General features: G+C 44.1%; 1 protein-coding gene across 4 annotated transcripts in view; it reads right to left on the bottom strand.

Annotated features, from left to right (window-relative positions):
• The window catches only part of LOC306913034 (rho GTPase-activating protein 12-like), an 84,799-nt gene that overhangs the window by 19,106 nt on the left and 38,926 nt on the right, over positions 1–26,767 (bottom strand). For all 4 annotated transcript variants that reach the window (XM_079489538.1, XM_079489539.1, XM_079489540.1 and 1 more), the window contains exons 3-5: positions 4,716–4,988; positions 1,898–2,038; positions 832–912 (exon numbers count right to left, since the gene is read on the bottom strand). In XM_079489538.1, coding sequence (XP_079345664.1) covers positions 832–912; positions 1,898–2,038; positions 4,716–4,988 — 495 coding nt within the window. The remainder of the gene's footprint in view (positions 1–831; positions 913–1,897; positions 2,039–4,715; positions 4,989–26,767) is intronic.

Here is a 26,767-nt window from a genome sequence, read left to right as displayed (position 1 = left end):
GTGCTGGTCTATTCTAATCTGCTCTAAACCGGCCAGATTAGCCCGATTGACCGGACGGACAGCCAGCCACCACTAGTCTTGCTTCCAGGATCGGCATGGCATTACACAACACCAACATCCACTTAAAGTAACTAAACAGGGGACTTAACACTCCAGAGGGGTAGATCGATACTTAGAGCATGTGAGAGGGGGAGGAGTGTTACTGTCTGGCAGGGTTACATAATGCAACGCTGGAAGCTTTCCATCTCTAAGCTAGCAGTAAAATCATAAAACAAAAAATAAACTTTCACAGTATCTCCTCCTCATAAAGCCTTTTTAAACAGCGGTGTCGAACTTAGGGCTTAGGGCTGTCACGATTACAAATTTAAGTTGACGATAAATTGTCACACAAATTTGCCTTTTGTTTGCCATTTAGGCTTCGTAATCATAAATTGCACAGGGCAGATAACTTAAATCACTGACACATTTAATCGTTCATTTTTGAATGATTTTCTTTCTTTCCAAATAATTTACAAAATAGCAGAAATAATTGATCTACAAGCTTACAACACGTCACGAAAGGATGTGTTGTAAACTTGTAGATCTGCTAATTCTGATTTTTTTTTTTTTAAAGTGTATCGTCATTTTTCAACATTGACGATTATGCAAAAATACCTCAAATAATTAAGATTAGGCGATTATGTAATAATAATTGTTACAGGCCTAGTCACACACCGAAAACAGCCAACGGAAAAGCTCACAACCGTTGTGAGCTTTTAGGTCTGCTATAGTGCGAGTATAAATTAGGCATGGAGCTTGATGAACAGATGAGCTGGTGCATGAAAGCCTCACCTTAGGAAGTTCCCACTCTGACCTGGATCCATCTGCGCTGTAGTAATATGGCCGTCCCTGCTCATCAACATGCTTTATCCACTGGAAAACACATACAAAATGTGCTCTGGATTACATACAACTAGTATAGAAAAACATACAGATCTACACAAAGTGAAACAAATACAGCGTTAACACATTCAGGCCTGGCGTCGAAATTTAAAAAAAAAGTTTTCTAAATCATGGCAATTTTCTGAAAGATTTGAGGCACATTTTAACGATTTTTCAAAAATAGCAGACCTACAAGTTCATGGCACGCTATGAGCTTGTAGATCTGCTATTTTTCAATAGCTAAATTATAACATAATGTATGTAACCACCAAAAGGGGTTCCCGCCCAAAATGGGTTAATGAGATGTAAGTGGATGAAATGGACTGTGAAGTGCCCCACCTGCCCTGACCGAAACCCACATCAACCAAAACTTTAAATAACTTTTCCTGAATATCTATTCTATGAATGCCTTTATTGAAAAGCAAAAAAAAGACTGCAGTCTCTCGACTGTACTGTAAAAGGATCACATGCTCATAATGTGGTTAAATTATGCAAATGCAATTTTAATTTTACTTAATAATTTTTTTTCCATTTTGCAACATAAAACTGCTTTTGTTGTTATTGCTATTTTAATGTAGTATTTAATGTCTGTAACAATCTTTTAACTGTATTTTTACGATGTTGAGAATTCTACAGCCTGCATTCATTGTTTCCCCCATTGCCCTATTCAGTAGTACTGCAATGGCTGATGCTGTGATGCTGCACTGGGACAATAAGAACCATTGAAACTCGTATTAGAAACTGGTTTCACACATAAGACGCCGGCTAGGTTTTGACTAATTTACACAATCGTGATTGGGGGAGGGAAGCCAGGTGGGGAGGGAGGGTGATATTTAACACTGCACCAACAGCAGTGGCAAAAACACAGACATGAATGTGGGGAGAATTTCATTGGCATAACTAGTCAATTGGGGAGAACAAGGGGTAAAAAAGTATTGGCCACACAAATAAAACAAACAAACAAACAGTAATGTACCTTCTCCTGTGTGTGCTCAGACACGTAGAGTGTGTGTCCGTGTTCGTCGAGCTCCTCAGACCAGCCTCTAGGGGGCGAACCGTACTGACTGTCAGACTGACTGGAGTTGGTACTGTGACAGGTCTCCTCTGAAGACAATGGCTGGAGGACGGACGGACAGGACAGGACAAGAACAGAGAAGAAGAATGGAGATAAAGATTTAATTAATTTAGACCTGAGGACGATACTACAAATGTCTTCTAAATCCTGACAGTTTTCTGGAAAAAATGTCAGTCGTTCTCAAACATTGTCATGTCAAGGACCCCCAAAAATATATGTAATTGTCCGCCGACCCCCATCTGAAAATATGTTGTTCCAGGGACCCCCCAGAAGCAAAGATTTGAGTTAAAAACGTTCGCTCTGAAAGAATATATTTGCGCCACATTTTCACGTTTTTTCAAAAATAGCAGATCTGCAAGCTATGAGCTTGTAGATCCTCTTCGATGTCTCCCTTTTGACATTCAAACTCTAGACGGGCCAATGTTATTAGGGCAGCCGGCGAAAAGTAGAGATCTCTTGACAGGCCCGGCCCTCATTACACCCTGTACACTCAAGAGAATGTCCCCGCTACTACCCTTAGATCTCCATATATGGAGCTGACCTGTTCTGACATTCCATATAGTGATCTGACCTCATCAAACCCTGTACACTCAAGACACGCTCCTTATATATGGCCAGTACAGAATTCATTCCATGTTGATCTGACCCACCATGCCAAAACACCAGCGCTCGCCCAGCAGTCCACCGTCAACGAGGCGGATGCGTGAACCCGAGGTCGCTTCTCACCCTCAGGGCGTCTTACTGGTATATATTATATATAATTATATTTAGACTCGGATTATCGATTATGTCAAATTGCTGCATTGCATTGAATCGCTGTATGGCCGAATCTTATTTTTGACACAGGTAAAATAAATATTTAAAACATTAATCATTTATATAGAGATATTTAAGGCCTAATATTTCTAAAATGTATACAAACGTGTCAATAGCCAATCATCTTGGACATAAAGAAATTGAAGGGGAAATTTACGTCTGATCATGAACTACCATGCATGTTCAAATCCTGCATACTTTACATGAGTTATGGCCATTTTCAAGGGCATATACATTTATTCTGCATTTTTTTCTACATTTGGGGAAGAAATGTCAGTTTCTCTCTCTCTCTCTACACACACAGATTATATATATATATATATATATATATATACACACACACTGTACACAGTCAATACATAGTACATACTGTAGACAATTTCCCCCTCTCCCTTGTTCAAGTACATATTCTATTGCAATAACCCATCACACCACTTGAGGGCAGTGCTGGCTTTCCAAACATACCGCATGACTCCATTCATGAGAACCGGCATGATTTCTTTAACAACCTGGCTGAGATGATGTGATTTCCACACATAAAAGGAGGTCTCTTTTGTTTCTGTACCTCCAGTAACCACAACACAACTTTAACAGTCATTTGCGGTGTACCACTCACTCCTCTAGTGGATGTGTTCCCCCGTTACCACTGGAGCACTATATCAAACTGTTTCCACTACATCTGATGTTTTAGATTTAGAGACGACTTTCCTGTGTGGTTTGCAGCTCTGCAGAGCCAGTAGTTGTTATACAAGCTCTTTATTTTGTGGCATGTTTATTGTCTTTAGTAGTGTTGACTTGGACATACCCTCACCGTTGTGGAGTAACTATGTTATAATCAATATTATAATCAACCTTTACTTCACCTCAAGAAAACAGAGGAAGTTTAAAATGAACATGATAGCTGCTATAAAAGAATCAGAAGGAGTGACTAGCAATGCACATTCTGTTGCCAGTTTGATTCTGGCTGGAGAATAGCCTCCCGCCTTCCCCCTCGCTCTGCCCTCAATTTCCTGCCTCTACTATCCTATATTTACTTGGAAAAAAACAAAACGCACCTGGGGCTACAGAACAAAGCCCTTTCTCTGGACGGAAGTGAACTAGGGATGTTGCAATTATGTGGTCGATGCACAATCAAAGACAATATTTCCAAGAACACGTCCTCACTGTATTGCATTACTGCTATTATTTTAATGTTGTTTTATGCCTTCTTTTCTTTTTTTTCTCCATTGCTCTGTAAAGCACATTCCATTATTATTACTTGCGCAAGCAGAGCGCGCTGGGTATGTATGTATGTATGTATGTATGTATGTATGGCGGTGTCCTCTCTTGTTTAAGACCATAGTTACCGTGGTTACGTTACCATCAACAGCCAATAAGGGACCACCATTCTTGGTGACGTAACTAAGGTACTTTCTAAGGGATTTGGAACAGCAGTTGTTTTAGACATTAGTTAGTAGCACTTAAAGTAGAGAGGATTTAGAGCAGCAGTTGTACCAGGCAGTAGACACTACCAGACACTGTACTGTGTCAGGTAGTGTCGTGCCCACAAGTAGGCCATACATGGCTTACTTGTGTGCAAGGCGAAAGTTGGCATCTCGAGAGAGTGCATTTGTGTCCTATGCATACATAGGACACAAATGCAGTTCCCAGGATTTTTTTTCCCACCCCTCTTCCCTCCCTCCCCCCTCCAAGTGACTCCATCTCCAGTGTCTCTGTAACATCCTTGCTTTCTTCAGGACTACATATGGCATCAAGTCAACACTTAACAGGGGCAAAGGGCAATATCGCTTCAGAGTATACATTTCAGAAGGAGAAAAAGAAGAAAGAGTGGGCAGACAAAAGAAAAAGACAAAGACAAAAAAACGAGAGTGCATTTCTAGTAAGTATTATGAACATCCCTCACCTCCGTGTCCACCGTGCTTTGGGACTCTCCTCGGCCACTGCTGGTGCTACTGAGGGTGTCACGGGTGCGGGGTGGCTTCCAGGTCCTCTCTCCGGTGGGGCGGTTGAAGTAGAAGTGTCTGCCGCTCAGGTCCTTGTGGGTCTCCCAGTCTCCGAGGACGTGCAGCGGGGAGGTGGCGGGGACGGGCGGAAGGCTGGACTGTGAGATCTTCAGCTCCTGGAGGTTGGTGTAGACTGGCGAGTCAGAGCGGCCCTGGCCTGTGGGCGACGTCGTCTGGAAGAGGAAAGAGAAAAACAGAGTTAGAACCAAAGGTGGCGACTACATTCGCTTTTAAACGGATTTTGGGGAGTTACTCCTTAAGACTTATGGAGTAAGTGAGTTCTCAGATTTCTCCTTATGTAACAGTGTGAGAACACAACTCCATCTGGAGAAACACAGGGAGACTTCAAAGCGATACTATACCCTGCTACTGAATCAGCCATAAGGCTGCAGTGCACAGGTCCTTTTTTCCCTTGAGCTACGTACTGTATATCTCAAGCAACATCTCCTCTGAGGCTGTAAAAATACCTACTCATTTGGTAGGCAGCCTATAGAAGAACATAAAGGGGTGGGCAACCAAACCATCTCTTTGTGATCTACCAGGTGATCAGTTTGGGCTATTGAGGTGATCAACTCAGCCTCACCTCCAAATAGTCAAAATGCAGCTTACCTTTTTTTTGACTCATTCTTTGTTAGTTTTGACTTTTTATTAATAAATTGATAATTTGTATGATAACTATTATAGTATAAGTATATTATAAGTATTATTCTACTTAGCAGCCAATAATTACGTAAAAGCAATGGTGGTTTTCACTGTCTGGCATCACTACGCCAGCCTTGGAAAAAAGCTAAGTGCTCATAATATGTTTGAAAGGTTTGCCCACCCCTGCCCTAAATACAACCTTGGTCTTAAACCTAAATGTGAAGTGAAAGAAAGGTCTTGCAACTCACTTTAGATGCTCCAAACTTAATTAACAGCAACAAAAACAACTTTTGTCTTCTTGCGGTTCATCATCACCTTTATTTATACTTGGAGATACCGTGTTGAATACATCCAACACAACATTATGAATCAGGATCAATTACAAAGGAACTTTATACAGAACAACCAGTCAGTAAAATAAATCAATTGAAGCAGGAGCAATCACGGTGAAAAATGTTCTGGAGCATTCCTTTGAACTGACCGAAGGATGGCAGGGCGCTCAGTTTTAAAGAGTGTTGGAGTTCATTCCACGAAGTTGGGCCATTGACAGAATAGGTCACCTGAAGCCCTTTATTTCGCTTTATGATTTTGCTGCTTTTGCAGTTTGGCTCAGCACCAAGGACGGAGGATGTGCGTTGTGCGTTATTTTCGTCTTTGAATACCTACCTAAACCTAAATGTAACCAGTTGATTGGTGGAGACAGTATACACAGCTGGGACAAATACTATAAGCTCTACCCGAGAAGACCAATAAGAAAGGTCCTTAACTGAGAAGAAGGCTGGTTGCTAGTCCAGACCACCCGGTGTCTAGCGGCAAAACTACGTATTGAATCCAATATGTACTACAAACAAACTGAAGATGTTAACCCATTTTGACCTGGGAACGATTCTATAAATGTCTTCTAAATCCTGACAGTTTTCTGAAAAGGCTATGTTTCTATGTCAGTCGTTCTTCGGTTTTTCAAAAATAGCAGACCTACAAGCTCGTAGCGCGCCACTCGGTGGCGCGCTATGAGCTTGTAGATCTGCTATTTTTCAATAGCTAAAGCATAACATAATGCTAACACCAAAAGGGGTTCCCGCCCAAAATGGGTTGCTCAGTCATCACAGAGTGAAATTAGAATTAGAATTGTCAAAATATAGACGACGAGGGACTGGTTGACACAGTATCTCAGTTCTCCTTGTCTAATGTTTATATAAGATGTCCTACTGTATAACACAAAACATGCACTGTACACAACAGTCATTCAGCTGCACAAACACAGTGAGATCTGGCTTGGAGAAGAGGAGAGACAGTCACTGGCTGGCCATTAAAAAAAAGGAGTTTCTAAATTCTGCCCGGCACGATGGAGAAATCGGATGGAGACACTGTTGAAATCAGACAGCAACCACATGCAGCTTCGACCACGCGTTTCAAAATCCTTACTGAAGATATGGATCACTGAGTGTCTACTAAATGCCTACACTATAAGCTCAATTTCGCTCAACAACTTTTGCTATCAATGAAAACGCAGACAGCCACAGACCTAAGTTATGAAGAACTGAGACTGCACGGCTGCAACACCTCATCTTAACGGTTGCTGATAATGCCGGTCAGCATGAAATGCATTTCCAACAATACAATTTATGCAATGTGATTATATAATAGTAAACAAGAAAAAAGAGGATTTAAGTAAAAGAGGCTTGGACTTGGTGCATGGCAATGTCAGCTAACAGGAAGATGAAAAGAGGAAGTGCAGGAGTTGCTATTGAGCAGCTTTTCTATTGAGAAAGGTTACTGATAGCAACTGTCAAACTATTGCCGTTATGTAAGAAGAATCAGGTGAAAAGGTACAATGCAATATTAGCAATAACCCACCAGGGGTCTATAATCAATATAGTTTCAAAATATTTGATATTAAAAGACCTTGTAAGGGAATGTTTTTTTGTTTTACTGAATTGCGGAGTAAAGCCCTAACCACACCAAAGGGTCAAGGCGGTTTTAGCGTTGTCCCTGCAGTGTGATATGTCTTGCACGTTCACCCACATTGACCCTAGTTATTCAACGCATGGAATTCAATGAATGGCCCAAACCACACTAAAGGGTCAAGACGCCGACGTTTTTTGCGTTAACTCCTTGCAACCGTTTGGACACAAGGAGTTGCACGGGCAGCATGGTGACCCTTTGGTGTGGTTAGGGCTAAAGACCACTTTCTTTTTTCCCTATATCCGACTTGTGATTTTTTGGGCAGGGTTGAAAGATCCCTGTTGATGTACGACAGTCAACCGTACTCCAATCAATTAAATTGGCACAAGGATTGAAAAAAATCACATCCGTGTGATATTAGGGGAACTCTTGGCGCCATCTTAAAAGTTGTTCGACAATAGTTGTATATTGCACATCATTCAAAGTCGCTTCTGAAATAATAATATTTTGGTTTTGTAGCGACAGTACTGACTGAAGTGGACGGCACATTCTTATCTCTCTGGAAAGGGTTCCAGGCAGAGCCAAACATTCTGCAAACAAAGCTAAACAGGTTAATTACCCAACAATAACACAATCACTGCTGGAGTCTGTGCCAGTGGCATATGGAAGAACGTCTGTCCTTTGTTTACTTGAGGGTCACGTTGTTGGACGTCCATGTTTTTCCCCGACAGGTGAGGATGGAATGTGACAGGAAATGCGTTCAGGCTTCAGGGGGGAATTTGAACAAGTCTCGGGACACGGGGACAGACAGACAGACAGACAGACAGACAGACAGACAGACAGACAGACAGACAGACAGACAGACAGACAGACATGGCCTGTGGAAACAGATGGGGCTTCCTGCCAGTGTTGGAATAACAGGACTTTTTATTTTATCTTTTTCATGATTTCTTTTTTTTTTCTTCATATCCTGCAAATGTGCTCAACAGAGGCCAGATTCCAGACAAGATCCTGCTGCTTTTGGTTAGATGCTAGCTAGTTTCACTCCAGCTGATTTAGCAAGGCATGTTGTTTGGAGGCAAACCGCAAAGAGATGACGGTTTGGCAGAGCACAGTCCAAATTCATCTAGTTGAAGCCAGAACAGAGCTGGTGTACTGGACTGTAATAGGCATTCTTGGGGAATGATCCGTTCAAGAGATCAAATCAATATCACGATTATTTAAAACTTTTGCCTCGATTATATAGAAATATATAGTGAAAATAGCAGATCTAACGGCTAACAAAACGTCACATTGTGATAGGTTGGGAGCTTCTAGATCTTCTATTTTCACACGACACAGTCAAGTATAAAACAGGTCAGCCACTCAGCCCAGAAACACTAAATCAACGTCAGCATCCATTCTGTTCAATGAGGAGAAGCTCAAACATGTCTCCGAGTCTAAATCCTACAGTACTTATATTTTGACAAAAGACTTCATTTAGACACCCATACAAAGGCACGTGCCCCAGATATTACAATTAGATCATGTCACTCATTCCCATAGGGAATGAATGCATCAATGCACAGCACAAATGTATTCAGCAAGAGAAAAGTACCGACGTGTCCCAGCCCCAGACATACAAACACACACACGCACTTGTTACTCATTGACAAAATGTGCGCAACAAAGCCACAATTTCCACAAACCCAGAACATGTTATGACACCAACAAGAGACATATCCTTCCTTTACAGAGACAGTATCATACCAGGCACCATTGATTTCAGGATACACTTGAATGAATATTGAACATGTTATTATGAATACATTATTTTTCTCTTTGTGTACAGGACAGGAATGGTGATGCTTCTTCATGGCATCAAACCCCTTAAAAAGTCTAAATGCCACTACAATCTGGACACACACACACACACACACACACACACACACACACACACACACACACACACACACACACACACACACACACACACACACACACACACACACACACACACACACACACACACACACACACACACACACACACACACACACACACACACACACACACACACACACACACACACACACACACACACACACACACACACACACACACACCTCCTAATTTTTCACCTGAAATCATTCATCTTTACCATTTCAGGGTAGCGTTTTGACAATTATCAACACTTTTACACTCAATTGATAAAACATACATCTACAGTATAATCATTGCCCACGCAAATGTCATAGAATGCCACGTGATGTCTAACCCTTTGAGAAATAAAGTATAAATTAAGAACACCACCTTGCATTTGGGACTGCTCACAAACACATCATCATCATCCTCGCTCGCTCTCCTGTAGCCTCTGAATAAACTGAACGTCCGCGGCATGGTTGGACGGGTCCAGGGACGCCTATACGCACTCATCATCAACCTCAACTAGACCCAGACTGAGCCTCTCTGTCCTGTCTCTCTCCTGCCAAGTCGCTGGTGTCCTTTCAGCCTGATGCACTGGACGTCGAAACCAAAGGCTGTGTCAGAGCCAATGGGGAACAGAATCTATCTACCCCACCAACGGATGGACAGAGGGACGTACTGACACACACACACGCACGCACGCACACGCACACACACACACGACAGGAAATAGCCCTCCCTGTTACTTCCTCCATCACAGATATACACAGTAAAAAGTCACTCTGCAACCACGTGCGTGTGTGTGCGTGTGTCTGTGAGAGTTATGCATGCATGCATTATGCTGTATTTATGCATTCAGCTTCGTCTATGTGTGCTTGATGATCTCTGATCATACCTATTCAGTGTGTATGTGCATTGTGCATACATGCAATATGCATGGACAGTATGTACCTTATGAAAGATTGTGTGTGTGTGTGTGTGTGTGTGTGTGTGTGTGTGTGTGTGTGTGTGTGTGTGTGTGTGTGCACTACATATATGTGTATGTGAACATACAACAACAGATCTTTGTGTGTGCTTTCGGCATTCATACTGTGATCTCCTATATCGTGCACGCGTGCATGTACTGTATGTGTGCAGTGCTGTGCACAGGGAGATGGGGTGCTGACTGAACAGGTAGGGAGGCCATTTCAGAAAGAGCATGATGACCTACACTATATATATTTACCACAAAAATTAAGAGATGACAGATAAATACACTGATCCCCTTCGGGGTCAGTGTCGAATGCCGAAGGTCTAAAAAAAATCCTACTGTCCTCCAAAACTGAGCAAATCCAGAAAATAGGAGCGAGGGAGAAACAAAGAGAGCGGGAGAGATGAAAAAGAAGTGGGAGCAAGAGAGAGAGAGAGAGAGAGAGGAAGCACGGTAGACACCCATCATAAATCCAGTTTTGTTATTGTGCAGAGCTTTGATGCTTATTCGCTTAAAAAAAAAAGGGAGAAAAGGGGGAGGGGGGTATCAGTTCCGTGTGCAGAACAGAACAGCCAGACAGGTTGCCCTGCCTCTTCAGACAGAACCATCAACACATGTGCTCTGCCTTCACTTCACACCACCCGACCCTGGAGTCGACAACACAAAAACTAGACTACCAGTGGATTGAATCTGTGCTTTATAAAAAAGAAATTCAATAGCTGTGGGTGGTTGCAGGGAGAACAGTTTGAAATCTTTAAAAATAAATACCTTGTCCGTATTGTGGTTCTTGTTGTTTTCCTATGTTATGTTGAAAAAAGAAAAATGTGTGGTTCTATATACATTGAATTGTGATTGAACAGTTGTGAGATCTCAGAGCCTCAATAAAAATACATAAAAATTAAAAAAAAGAAATACCTTGTATATATCCCTGACTGGCTAACTTACCAGAGTTGAAAAGATAAAAGTCCACAGCACAATTGCTCAGTGTTTAGTTTATTTTAAAACACTGTCATTACAGGGTGCACAGCGTTTCGGCCATAATTGGCCTCCATGACTTTTGTCATTGTGTGTCCAGCACCAGCAAGGAACTCGACGTGTGCAACCCACTAACTCACCAGAGTTCCCAGAATAACCTTTCGCTAGTGTAGCACATGTATGTGTCACTTACACTCTTTATATCATTTTCGACCATGCCAGTAACAGGTGAATGTGAAATGCTGGTAGTAAAAGTCTCGTGTTGTTGCCTGTGCGACTCTACCCTGGAATTTTAGCTCTGGCAGAATGGTCTGGTCTCCACAGCTAGCTAGAATGAGTTGTGGCAGTCGCCAGGCAGCTGGGGTGTTAGGCCAGGGTCTTTGACAGCTAATTACAGATAGAGACTACATGGGGTGAACATCGTTCTTAACTGGACGAGCGAGATGGGAATGAGAGATTGTGGGGGTAGGAGGGAGGGCGTAAAAGTGAGAGAAAATAAATAAAGGAAGCATGGTAGAAGAAGATGAGAGAGACTTAAGTCTAGGAGTGTCAAGTTGCTCACATACACAGCCCCACCGTTTAAGGTCTATAGATACTTCAAGTTTGTACTGCATGTGTCCATGAGGCTTAATCATCTTGTGTGTGTGTGTGTGTGTGTGTGTGTGTGTGTGTGTGTGTGTGTGTGTATGCGTGAGAGAGAGAGAGAGAGAGAGAGAGAGAGAGAGAGAGAGGCATACATACTGTACAGACAGAGCAAGGTATGGAGAGGAGTGATAGAGGGAGGAAAGAGAAAGACAGAGGAACAAGTTATGGAGCGAGAGAGTTGCTGCTGAATGCAGAATAGTCCACAACTTAGCAGCAGCTTTTAGCAGGTGGTAATAAATGAGCTCGTCTTCAGGCCAGTACAGTGGCCTATATTATACTGGGATCCTTACATCCACATTAGAAGGCATTAGCACACAGGATTCAACTTAGATGAGTTTAATTGAGTACTTGAATGCAGGAAGGAAGGGAGCAGTGGAGCCGAGCGAAGAAGCGACTGCGGTTAATGGAATCCGATGAGATTTTCTTCTGCAAGGCGGGACCGTAAGGCCCACACTTGAATCCAACCGGTATATTTATGACCCATGTTGGGAATACACTCACGGAGTCTGCCCACTCTGTGTTCATTCGTTTTAACCGGTCCCCTGTCCCTGCAGTGAAGGTGTATCATATCTAGGAATGCCTCCGCCTGGAGGCCAATCGTAAATTAGACCATAAATAATTCACAGTGAAGGGGAGTGCAGGTCAGGGCGAGTGCAAACCTCACAGCATGGCTGTAATTGCAAACTGCGTTCACTAGATGTCTCCATAGTGCCGCTGTGTAGAATGGTGCGCCTATACTACATGCCATGGCCTGGAGGAATGGGTGTGTTGTGATGGATGGACAGAAAGAAGGTGATGAGATTTGGGGTTAAACAAATGGGTATAATCACTAATTCAAATTTTAAACTTGACAATTTGAGCACCCCCCACTTCAATGCTCTCAGAGAAATACACTATATTGCATGAACAAACAGGCTGCTTCCATGAAAACCGGGAAAGCATCTGTTACTTTAGATTTTAGCTTTAAAAAAAAATAATCTTTAAATTGTTTGAGAAATGAATTGAATAATTTTGATTTCAATGTGAGAACTACTGATTTGTAGAATGGGCCTTTTGTATGGGCCTGGTTAACGCTGCAGCTGTCCTCAAGGTAGTGTCTTACACATACAGACTGCACAGTTCGTTTCCACACGTAAATGCTTGCCCAACATGCATTCCTCACAGACAAAAGTCCCTCCGGCCTATGGGATCTACCCCACTCCACCTAATAAGTGGCCATGAGGAAAGTAGCAGGTGGGGGAGGGGTTTCTCCAGTTGCGCACATGGCAACCCGCTCCATCCATCTGTGCGCCCTCCCTCCCTGCAGTGCATGCAGACATGTTGTGCATGCAGACAGGACGGGCAGGACACAACATCAGTCTATCTATCACATTGGCTTCCTTCCTTCCTGTTTTCATGTCAAGAGCACAGATGTCACCAAAGCAAAGGTTGACTCTTACGTAGGGTATAGGGGCATACATTTACAAACATTCACCACGTGGCTCAATGCGTGCATCAAAGACTTTTTCTACAAAACTCATGTTGTTGACACATTCTTCTTGCACAGGAGACAACTAAACCCCAAACATGATATGTAATTGGCCACCGACCCCCATCTGAAAATATGTTGTTCCAGGAACCTCTCAGAAGGAAATATTTGAGTTAAAAACGTTCACTCTGAAAGAATATATTATACATTCAAAGATTTTAGGCACATTTTCACGATTTTCTTTTCACGGTGGCGCGCTATGAGCTTGTAGATCTGCTATTTTTCAATGGCTAAAGTATAACATAATGCTTCAAACACCAAAAGGGGTTCCTGCCCAAAATGGGTTAATAATCAATTTGTTCGATTAACTCCTCCACCCCTAGATTGCTCTGCCTGATAACCGGTCTGTGTGGCTTTATAAGATTCACTCCACCTCTGCGCACACTGGACAGAACCTTCACCTCATGTGTGCGTGCCTGCTCCCTGTAACCGGGTTATGTAAGCCCACTGCATAATAACCCAATGACACGGCTAGCGGCTTCAAGTGAGCGAGGCGGTGGGACAGTGTGGGGCCAGTGAGCGAGGTGGTGGGACAGTGAGCGAGGTGGTGGGACGGAGGGACAGTGTGGGGCCAGTGAGCGAGGTGGTGGGACGGAGGGACAGTGTGGGGCCAGTAAGCGAGGTGGTGGACGGAGGGACAGTGTGGGGCCAGTGAGCGAGGTGGTGGGATGGAGGGACAGTGTGGGGCCAGTGAGCGAGGTGGAGTTTTGGCCATTATCGCACGTTTTTCTTTAATAACACGTTACACGGGCTAGGAAGATCGGACGGCGACAAACTGGATAGTAGATAGTAATGTTCACTTTGATCACTTGCGTCGACGACTCGACATGGGCCACCATGCACCGACATGCAACAGGACATACCACACCGCTGCATCGAACGCTAAAACCGTTTCGTTACGTCTCAACCCATTGGTGTGGTTTGGGCTAAAATGTAAAACTATGAGGAAAAATGTTCGTCCACTACCTTTTTTTCCCCAGAGAACTACATTAAAACTAGACTAAAACTAAATATTTATTGACAATTTCTTAACCAAATAAAAACTAATGGAGAAGAGATCCAGTGTTGCACTCTGAAAATAGCACATCTGCAAGCTCACAATGCATAACGCTGTGAGCTTGTAGATCGGCTATTTTCAGCATGCAACCAAGTTTAAAATCAGGCATTACGACGCCATCAATGCACGCAAAAATACATTTTAGTTGACTAAATCAACTGTAGATATACCGGTAGTCCACTAAAATCTTGTGATATTTAGTAGACTAAAAGTAGTAGAGTAAAACTAAAAGACTGACTTAAAACTCTAAAAACAAATCTAAATCAGCTGTCAAAATCAACGGTCGGAGCGGCTTCTCGGTGTCCATGGTGACGCCACGTCGACCAGCGGAGCCAATCGTGTGACGGACAGGCAGGGGAGTGTGTGTGATGTTGATTTCGCTTGGCCGTGGAAAACGAGACGGCACCACCACGAATGCCACCTCCTCCACCCTTGTGTGTAATCCATGCCCTCCGCTCGTCTACGGGAATTTCTGGATTTTTTTCATTAAAGTAAATAAATATCTATCCATCCATCCATCCATTCATATCTCATACAAACACTGGTGTATCCTGAATCTCCCCCTTTCCCTCCACAGAACGAACACACTCTGCCCTTTTCCTGTTGCGTCTCATCATTTGATAATCCCTCACAACCTCTCTTGAGCCATTCTCTCCTTCACCTCCCCTCTTTTCCCCCTCCTCTCTCTCCATCTCTCTCTTCCTTTCTCTCCCTGGCTCAGCCAACGCCCCTCTCTCTCTCTCTCTCTCTCTCTAGTTAGGTGATGGCAGTGTTGGTTGTGTCCATATGACCAGATTAACCTACATTTCCACCCCACTGGACCCCAGTCAGACCACATTCCCCATCATCACATCTGTGACATTTCATAGACAGACATACCCCCCCCCCCCCCCCCCACACACACACACACACACACACACACACACACACACACACACACACACACACACACACACACACACACACACACACACACACACACACACACACACACACACACACACACACACACACACACACACACACACACACACACACACACACACACACACACTACCCCCAACCCCCTTAGCCCCCAGTCTCATCTATTCTAGAGGCACATGCACGACAATATGTGTGCATGCGCAAAATGCACACAGTTTCCAGACAGTCACCGGGGTAGACAAGCAGATATATTTAATAGCCAATCTACAAGCTAAAAACGTGTCGCAATGCGACTTGATTTGAGCTTGTAGATCAGCTATTTTAAGTAATAAAGAATAATGCGTCCATGTGGTATAGACAATAGACTGCTCAGATGGGGGTTGCATAGGTACATTTCAACATGTGGCAGCCTGGACACAAACGAGAAAAAATAATTCACAAACAGGAACAAAGCGCGCACGCGCACACGCACACGCACATGCACACACACACGCACACACAGTGATCTTCTCTCTTATGGCAATAACTTCTACCAGCAGACTCCAGAACTTTCCTAATCTCAACACCCTGAACTGTAAAAGTTTGCTCCAAAAAACATTTTAATGGATTTCCAATACTGACTGAATTCTTTGAACGCAGGCACACTCCACCGATAGAGGTGCACAAATGTCGGTAGGCAGCCGCACATACCCATAGGAAAATGTATTTCTCTGTAAAAGCTGACCCAGATCTTGAAATTGAGGTCCATTATAATATTATATATGCACTCTCTGAATTAATTTAACACTGGGGATATTATTGTGCAGGTCAGCACATCGCAAGCTGTGTTTGGGACGAAAACGGCAAGTTAGGAAACCTAAAGGACAAAGGTGAGTCAGCATGTTTTCGTCTGGCCGTTGTGGAGGTTTGATGCCAGCTGTTTTCATTTGGCCCCATTTTATGTATGCCAACAAGGCTCGTAGAGACTCACACCCTGACAGACACATTGACCTATGTGATATTAACCCATTTAGACCCGAGGACGATTCTTAAAAAATGTCTTCTAAATCCTAAATGTTTTCTGAAAAACCTATGTTTCTATGTCAGTGGTACTCAACCTTTTTCATGTCAAGAACCCCCAGATTTGATTTAAAAACGTTCACTCTGAAAGAATATATTTTCAAAGATTTGTGCCACATTTTCACGATTTAAAAAAAATAGCAGACCTACAAGTTCATAGCGCGGCACTCGGTGCCGCGCTATGAGCTTGTAGATCTGCTATTTTTCAATATCTAAAGCATAACATAATGCTAGTTAAAACACCAAAAGGGGTTCCCGCCCAAAATGGGTTAAACCAGCACAGCTAGGCTACAATCTCAGAAGTAGCGTGTGGAGATTGAGGATTATGATTACTTCAAGTAAGGGAGTGAAACACTTAACCCAACAGATTGACTGAATGAAAATATTTCGATTTTGGGCAAAACAAATATTTTTCCCGCTGCAAATCAAAGATAGCTGAGAGTTCACACCATGTCACGATGCAATATGTGACCTTGTACCGACTGGGTATGTTCTCTACATTTGACCGACACCCACATAACTCGGTTAACTCTCATCTATATTCGGCCACAAAATGATATCCAATATAGGCCTGGCTGGAGTCTGGAGCCAGACTTAATATTTTCCCTGTGAATATATATATTGACTTACACCAAATGCCTTCACAGGCTCACAGGACTGTTCAAACAAAAGCTTGTCTCTGCTCTCTAAAGAGTACTGTAACGGGAGGGGGATTACTCGACTTAACCATGACTCTCAGTTCACACCACTTGGAATATTTTTGGAAAGAATTGTGCCATGAAATTATAATGAAGGGCGGAGACTGAGGGCATTGGGAACAGTTGAGTCTTCCAAATAAACAGACTGTCGGAGCACAGATTCCATATTGTGTGTGTGTGTGTGTGTGTGTGTGTGTGTGTGTGTGTGCAGGGTGATCACACAATTTGTATCTGGGACAACATGTTCATGGCCAATGGCCATTTTACACACACCATTGGATCAACTTGGATTGGATTGGTGTCCAACTGCGGCTGGGTAGGAGTAGTGGGAATGCAAACACAACACATCGCCCATGAGGATGAGGACAGAGTTAAATAAGACTTTTGTGTTGTCACGCTCTTCAAAAAATAGGCTACAGAGAAAGGGTTTAGTGTGTGTGTGAGGAGAGTGAGAGAGAGAGAGGCTATGTCAGGGTGTGCGTGACAGAGACTATTTGTGCACACTTGCTCCCTGCTTGCGTGAGTGCATGCGTGCGGGGGGTTGGACCTGCAAATTCCTTTCATCCGCAAAGCAGGATGCCACCCGCTCACTACCTGCCCTTTCCCCTGATGGCATCTCTCCTCCTCCGCATCCTCCCTAACTCCTTCCTCTCCATCCTCCTGCCTCCACCTGGCCACTTGGCCCGGGATCAAGAGCAGGATTCATGATACAGGCGGGTGCAGTGCAGTACTAAGTTTTCCGCATGTCGGACTATGGACGTGTCGGAAAAGCGTACGCACCCCATACAGCCCTCGTTTTGTGTGCCTCATGGTGGCTCTCAATGTTTCACATGTCATGCATTACGCATTAACTCAGTTTAGTGGGAAGAGAGGCCTTCTGGTGAAACAGAAGGTCACCGGTTTGACTCCCGGCCCCGTCTGTGTCCCCCAAAGCAAGACACTTATCCCCTAAGAACCCCCTCAGCATTCATCATAACCATCCAAGTAGCTGGCTGAAGCTGAAACCAAATTTCCCCTGCAGGATTACATTTTCCAAAACGTACACCTCTCAATGGTCTCATCTCGCATCCGCTCCGGACTCTAGCTTTCCTCTCGCCTCGTCTCCCCACACAATGGTCCTCATCAGATGGTATTTTTGGTGCTTTGGAATCTCAAGTCTGATGTGGACAGACAGACAGGCAGACCCAGAGGACAGAGGGACAGAGCTGCATTGCATGCTGTTCCTCTGCACAACCATCCGGTCAAACACTCTTGATGAATTGCGCATGCATTGCATTCCGGGCGGGGGAGAAGACAGGCGGGGAAGAAGGGACACGATAAATGAATCCTGGCCGCCGAAGTCAAACGACCTGCCAGGGGCCTGACAGGATCAATTTGTTCTGTTTGGCCGCCGACAAGTTTGGAAAATCGACGACGAGCTGAAGGAAAATTCAATTTCTTTAATGGCAACAGCATTGCCAAATCCCCTCTATATTACTCACGTTTGTACAGCCTTTGCTGTACAAAAGCCTCCCTATATGCTGGGACTCCATATCACTGGGTTTTTCACTCATACTGCAGGGCCAAACCAATGCTGTTCTCTGCTGGCCAGGCAACACATTACACCTTCTGGAAGACTGGGACAGAGCAGGTTCTCCAACCCACTGTCTGGAACACAACTGGCGTTCTATCCTATGAGGTAGGTAATTGCATCCACCTGGCATCCTTGTTATTCTAGCAGTATAACCACTAGGGTCTACTGCTATAGAACATCAATTGGGGGGAAACTGGGGAAAGTCAGAGCTAATGCAATTTGGCCACAGGTCAGCAATTTCCAGAATGAAATTAGAATTTCTGTGCTGGGCATTTCTACGCATGGGTGGCAAAGCAAATAAGCAACAGCATTAAGTAACAGCCAAGCTACTACAGGTAGGCAGCCAACAGGGACATTCATAGTTGGGTCCGGTCCATCCTTTGCTCTATTAACTGCACATAACATTTTTTATGAATGATCTTTTATTCAGTCCTAGATTCCCTCTCTTTTTCTTGGGAGCTTGAATCCTGTAGCAGGGACTTAGCAGCATTCCTCCATAGCAGACAGCTGACAGCTAAGCCCCTGCCTAATGGCTAATCTTGCCATAATGCCTTCAGTGTGATTGGTTCCACCTAATTACGCCTGCTCTCTCCCACGGCCTGTGAATGGCTGGTGAGGCGGGGCGGGGCAGGACCAGGACCAGGTAAGAGGTGGGCAGGTTAAAACATTTGTCCAGTCAACCAGGAAACGGCAGTGGTCAGCCATGGAAGTAGGTCAGTAATACACTGGCTTTTAGGAATCACCCGAGAGGCTTGATGCCTGGCAGGCCTGCACTAGTGTCAACCACCACTAAGCATCAGACTAGCTGTTAACAGTATAAACCGCACTGCCGGTCACAGCCAGTTCCCTTCACAGGCACACAGAAACATCTAGTCGAACGCCTGCCAACAGTCAGACATTCCAGTCTCCAAAGTGACTTTGTGAGATTATTGTTTTGATGATTGGAAGCTGGAGAGAGAGACAGGACAGAGAGGGCAGTATTGTTGTTAACTGGCTGAGCTAGCAGAACGTCTCACCATTTGGTTTGTTCACATTTCAACATTAGTATATGTATGTATGTATGTATGTACAGTATGTATGTATGTATGTATGTATGTATGTATGTATGTATGTATGTATGCGTGCGTGCGTGCGTGCATGCGTGCGTATATAATTGAATATTATGATGTAGGAGATTATTCATATTCATCCAAATCGTCCATGCTAATCTGCCGTGTTGACGTGGAAACAGAATAATTGACTGCAGTTTGAGGGCTGATCACACCTCCAGTAATATTATACAGAATGTATATGAAGGGGATTATATGAATGATATTGAGACTTACATTGTGGTACATTTAAGCTTGTTTAAGCTTTTCAATCTGACCACTGACAATTACGTGTGTGTGTGTGTGTGTGTGTGTGTGTGTGTGTGTGTGTGTGTGTGTGTGTGTGTGTGTGTGTGTGTGTGTGTGTGTGTGTACGTGTGTAAATGGTGCATTTATATAGATCTTTTATCCAAAGAGCTTTAAATAGATTGTGCATTGCATTGCAGGAAACCATGCAAGGCACCAACGTGCTCATCTGGAGCAATTGGGGGTTCAGAGTCTTGCTCAAAGACACTTCGACACTAACTCTGGGGGAGCCTGGGATTGAACTTGGAAGTTGGAACCTCATGGTTCCCATCCGGCTGCTCTACTGGCCACTCTACCCCTGTGTGTGTGTGTGTGTGTGTGTGCGCGCGCGTGTGCGCATGCATTTGCATTTGTGCGTCCGACGAGCTGTTATGATTCCGCAGAAGTCCTGAGCAGACCGTGAAGGCGTGAACCACAGGTCACTTCCACTCTGCACAACAAAGCAGTAACACTGACATTGTTGCCATTAGCATCCCTTTCATCCCAAATCTTCCCCGGCAAGAAGCCGGGTCTGGTCCGCCTGTACACATCAATGAGACTTCCCACCAGGCTTTGTCCTTAAGACAAGAAGAGAACAACACAAGCACGTCCACACATCATTTTACACATCGCACGCACGCGCGCACACACACAGTTTCCACCATTTAATAAAAATCACTGTGTGAAGTGAGAGTTGCCTTTCATCACAATGATGACGTCTGGTGATGGCAACAACATGACATCACAGACATTCCACACACACACACACACACACACACACACACACACACACACACACACACACACACACACACACACACACACACACACACACACACACACACACACACACACACACACACACACACACACACACACACACACACACACACACACACACACACACACACACACACACACACACACACACACACACACACACGCACATTGGAGCGGCTGCACCGCTCATAAATAAACTCTTGCCGAGTTCATGTATTTCATAGTCACATCTACACATAAAAAGGCACCGCCAAACGAAAAATCCCAATTACACTGAACAAAGTCCCCGAACATTCCCTGGCTTTAAGCGCAGTGATTTAACAAGCTGGCTGAGATTCTGGACAAACAATAACAAGATTACACGCTACAGTGAAGCTCCAGTGCCGACCCAACCAAATAATGATTCTATAAACATTGCTATTATTATTACATCCGTTACAGTAGTGTGTGTGTCTGTCTGTGTATCTGTGTGTCTGTGTGTCTGTGTGTGTGTGTGTGTGTTTGCACGCACGTACGTGTGCGTGCATGTGGCTTTGTCTTGCAGTGTACTTCCACTTCGGATCAAATTAAGAGTTCCTTAGAAGCCCCAGCCGCCGAAAAGACTGACAGGATGTGGAGCAGATTGCATTGTTAACAGGCTCTGTGTTGTCAGCTGTGCACTCACTGTACACGCAAATGTTCCCCTAATCCCCCCCAAAACTGTGTAAACTCATCTCGTGTCCCAAAGCGATTGAAATTTTAAATGACACAGACGCAGACAGAAATGGGCAGATCAAACAATATAATCTTAAGTCGTCAATAAAGAATCGGGTTCATGTTCACAAGTTTATAGGTGTAAAACAGTGGATTTTTGTGCAGGTTCCATAAGTGCAAGAAGAGTAGCTAGACTAGAATATCATTAAAACAAATATTAGCCTGAGTTAGATGTAGTTGTGTGCCAGTGTCGCACAACACAATATGATCAGATCTGTTGCCTATTCCCTCTCTGCCCTTTGCCCTGTGCACACATCTGGATGTGAAGTCGGGTCTCTCTCTCTCTGGCAAAAACAGATGGGGTTACTAACCCAACAGAACAAAGTGCCAGAGACAGCAACAGCCAACTGGGTCCGACACAGACACATTACATAACACTGACAAGTATGCTGTGTAAAAAATGAACCCTTGAGTGTACTAATGTGTCTGTCATCATTACCATATGGCTCTGGCCCATTTACTTTACCGAACAATAATGACTTGTACTATTAGTCTGGGATCATTTATGCAAAAGATTTAATGCGTGTTATACGTTAAATGAACACAGATTATTTTCCCAAATGAGAGAGAAAAACATCTTGAAATCTGAAAGAATCTAAAAAGAGCATGGCCTCCCTGGCCAATGATGGTAAGATACTGTACATACATTTGTGTACTAGATATTGTACAGTTCGTGAGCAAAGCTGCGCAAATCTCAATGCAGTGTCCAGAAGCCTCACTATTATAGATAAGAGGCTGGCTGATTGTGAAATGTAGCTTTTAGCGAAGGTTCAATAAGGAAGATCTTAACCAACGCTTTCATTCGGCCTTCAGCACTATCATAGCTCGTCATTTCTGTTCTCACACTGTCAAAATCTGTTCACAAATCCAAGCACTTTGCAGCAGCCAATCAGGTGATTTGACTCCGCCTTTAAACATCACTGCCTCTGACACTTTCCATTCTCTTTTCAGTTTGCAAGAAGCAACTCACCTCCATCCCCAACTTCACCTTGACATCTAGTGTTGAGAAGGAAGGAGGTTCATCTGCTCAGCTGCCACCGGCCCACCACCAGCGTCTAGACTCAAATGCTCCAAAAGCTAATCTTATTCAATAAATGCAATCTAATCGCCAAAATAATCCTTCCAATAAACATTTGCTTATTCCATATTGGTGTGATCTCTCCTTTTATTGAACATGTTCTTCTGTATGTACTGTGGTGACCACCACAGTAGACACAGTCAAACCCTGTTTTTCTGTTTTTTTACAACAAAACATTCACAGTGTGGGTAAAAACCCAGCAGAACATCAAGCACCTTCCCCCCTTTACCACAAGTGGCCTTGTGGTGTCCGCCCTGAGACTGGGAGGTCGGGGTTCGATCCCTGGCTGGGTCATACCAAAAAATGGCACTCAGCATCAAGGGTTTGATTGTGGTAAGCGACATACTAGCGTCATGTCCAGAGGATGTACTTGTACATCATGTCCAGGGGGTGTACTTGTACATCATGTCCAGAGGATGTACTTGTACATCATGTCCAGGGGGTGTACTTGTACATGCTGCCTCGCGCTACAGACACAGGAGATAGGCTCCTGCCCTATGGGCCTCATGGCTCGGCAAAGCTTACTTACTTTTACCTCCTTATGGTATAGGAAAAAGACGGGAAAGAATGAGGGAGTGACATGTGACACATGTCCTGAGTCTGACTCCACACACATGGTTCTTCTGCTTTTAGCTCCTTCTCCTGGAAGGAGACGGCGGCCTCTTTTAGCCTCCTATCGACCCAATATCCCACAGCAGAATCCGTATCCGTACCATCTGTTACATAACGGCGTCCTATATAAAACCATGAATAATCACACAGCTCTGTCACCACGATCAAAGAGGGTTTGATTCAAAGCAGCATGCTCCAGTTTGTGAAGTCTCTACACAGTCTGGATTCTGGGAAAGAGAATTCACTGAAGTCAAATAAGCACATGTTCACCTGTTGTAAACAAGTATTTCCCCCTGATGGCTCAATATCTTCTGAAAAGCGTCACAACATACAGACAGAGAGCATGGGGATCTATCCACTGAAGAAAACCAACGTTGTGGTACAGTATGTATTCATGAAACTCGTGAAAAAGCCAGTATTCCAAATAAATGATTGGGAGCACCAGCACAACTTCTGCCTATTATAGTCTCCAGTGTATTTGATCATTTTATGTGTGAACAAACAAACATGTCATGTCGATGTGTCAGATGTTCACGTAGTAATGGCTGACGGCACCAAATGCAAATGCAACCTTTGAATGCACGTGAATGTCATTCCCTGTAACAAATTAAGCGAACCACGGCCCCATCTCTGTGACTTTTATACAACTTATCAACGCAGGCAGACGTGCAGAGTGGCCTATGTACGCAAGCTATATGGTGGACAGTTATCACCCGTTTCCAAATTGCACTTGACTGGCTAGCTAGTTAGCTAATGTAAACAGCCAGCCAATGGGAGGACAGCGTAGCCTGCGATGAACACAATTGGAGGTGTGGTTTGGATAACGAGTTGCAGGGAATAGGATACATGATGCGAATGAGCCTCAAACTTGGAACACAATGTTCCTGCTTGTCATCATCAAAGTAGAATCTGATTGGATCCTCTCCTGAAAGAAAGGTTGGTGGAAATTGGGTGACCGGAGGGGAGGGGTCAGAGGGGACAGAGCCAGAGGGCCGGCCCAGTCGGCAATAGGGTCCGAGGTCCATTGATGCGCTGCCGTATGAACTGCAGAGATGGCCCGGGAAACAAGAGGCCTTGGTACAAGGGAAGACAATGACCATTCACCCCCCCCACCCCCACCCCACCCCCCACACTACTCAGTCACAACACAACAGCTGACCAGCTGACAATGACAGGAGGAGAGAAGAGGGTACATAAGGAGAAGAAAAGAAGAAGAGGGAGGGAGGGAGGGGGATTAGAGGTGTAAAAGGAAAAGCTGGCGTCACACGGTCAGCTATAGCTCCACGAGAGACAGAGAGAGGACAGAGTGAGGAAGAGTGACAAAGGAAGAAAGTAAGAGAGGGGGACAGAAAGAGAAAGAAAGCAGGCTGTGTAACAATGGAGAAGAATGAAGTCACAGTAGGTATAGCAGGCCTTTCACTGGCTGAGGGTGGAGGCGGTGTGTGTGTGTGTGCGCGCGCGCGCGCGCGCGCGCGTGTGTGTGTGTGTGTGACTGTGTGTGACTGTGCGTGCTTGCATGAGAAACCCACATGGCTGCTTATTGTTAAGAGAATAAAGTAAGTCTTTACATGGTCACACAGGGCTCACTCTCTTTACTGTTCAGCCGACACGTGAAGCTTTTATAAACAGTCACAGTACACTGACTGTATAACGCATTCTAGGATTGAGGACAAGCTTATTCAAGTGCCAAGTTAACACAATTACCTGTGCAAGCAAACACATGCAAGATTGTGATAGAAACTCACATGCACACAAACACGCACACACACTCTCAAGGCGTTGTCACATCACACAAAATCAGCCCTGTTCACTGACAGATCCAATCCTCCTCAGTGAACCATTCAAGTTGAACTGCATTTGCCCTGCAGTTAAGTGAAGGTCATATCTTGGTTCCTCATTGGATTCCTTTCGAGCTGACAGAGGCTGTGGACCGCAACCATCAAGACAGTCCCTTACTGTATGTAACCCAGGAGGCCTCCTACAATAGACAACAGACACTTGTGCCTGGCGGCCATTTACTACACTTAAGAGCCTGGCAATTTATCTCTTCTCTCCAATGGGGTGTGAATTGTAATGAACAATATGGAGGGAGGATAATCAATAGATGTCATAAATATTCTAATTGTCAATGTGGCTTTTAGCACATACATTAAGAATACATGCTTTCACCTAATCTGTAATTCAGAAGTGACATTTCTATAAATCAAGTGAGTGTCAAATTTGTATTCTCACATTTACTGGTCTTTTAAACCCTTTAATCGTCAATAAGTAAAATGTCATGATCGTGCCAGCCCTAGTTGTTGTTGTTGTTGTTGTTATTACAAGCATGACATAACATGGACTGGAGGTAGATTGTTGACAGATTCAGGGAGACAACATTGAGCTATACTTAATATACATTTGCAAAAGTGAGGATCACAATGTCAATATCGCAGTATCGATACACTATATCACACCGGCGTAGGGTCCATTGGGCCACACGGGCCGTGGCCCAGTCAGTTTAGAGCTGGCCCAGTCTAACTTCGAAGAGAGGGGGCGAAAAAACAAGAAAAACGACAAAAGATAGCCTACTTTGGCAGCCCTTGTGTGCATGCAAATGTCTGTTTAGTAGCAAACTACAGCATGCAAGCCGCCTTTGTTTTAAATCGTCCCCCATTAGCACGTCGGCAAAATCCCCCAGCGATGCCAATTTGCCCAGACAATCATTTCATCCACGCTACGCGCCTGCTATATCAACAGCACCAATACCTCTTCAAAACACTCATAGAACCATCACCTGTAAATAAGACTCAGGCCTCATTCACACGTATCAAACACCACCAGCAATCAGCAATCAAACACAAATGTTTGGTAAAACTACCAAACATTTGCTTGATTGGTGTTTGATACGTGTGAATGAGGCCTCAGGTGGTGTCATCAACACAATCGTTATTTCACTCATCTCAATAAAAAAACAACAACAATGATACTTTGTACACTGTTGTGTCAAATCCTCAGAGGAGTGTTAGTGCACACGTTAACACAGGGGACATTACGGTGCAACTGTTGTACACACTGGCCATCCATTAGGGAGAGTCGCTGGTACGGCTAATAGCTGCTCTACATCTCTGTGTAACCACAAAGCCATAAGCCTAATGCAACCAGCCCACCTTAACTACAGACATAAACAGGTACACGGCATAACAGCAGCTACTCACAATGGATTAAAGCAAAAACAAAAGCTCACAACTGAAGAATTGTGTCCCGACGTGCGTGACAGTGTGAAAGGAGCGCCCTACCCCCCCGTTAGCGCTGTTTCCTGAAAAAATTAACACAATATGTATGTTTTTGTCATATTGTTCCTGTTGTTCTACATACAGGCAACCAAACTGACGAAATCACAGATTGAGGCTTTAACCAGACCATTAGAGTTTTATGGAAGATGCTTCTGAACATGTTGCTAGTTAGACCACGTCAAATGCTCTAATCATAAAAT

This window comes from Electrona antarctica, assembly GCF_951216825.1.
Source record: "Electrona antarctica genome assembly, chromosome: 20".
NCBI lineage: Eukaryota > Metazoa > Chordata > Actinopteri > Myctophiformes > Myctophidae > Electrona > Electrona antarctica.
Note: the sequence above shows the minus strand (reverse complement) of the source record. Positions and strands in the feature narration are given on the sequence as shown.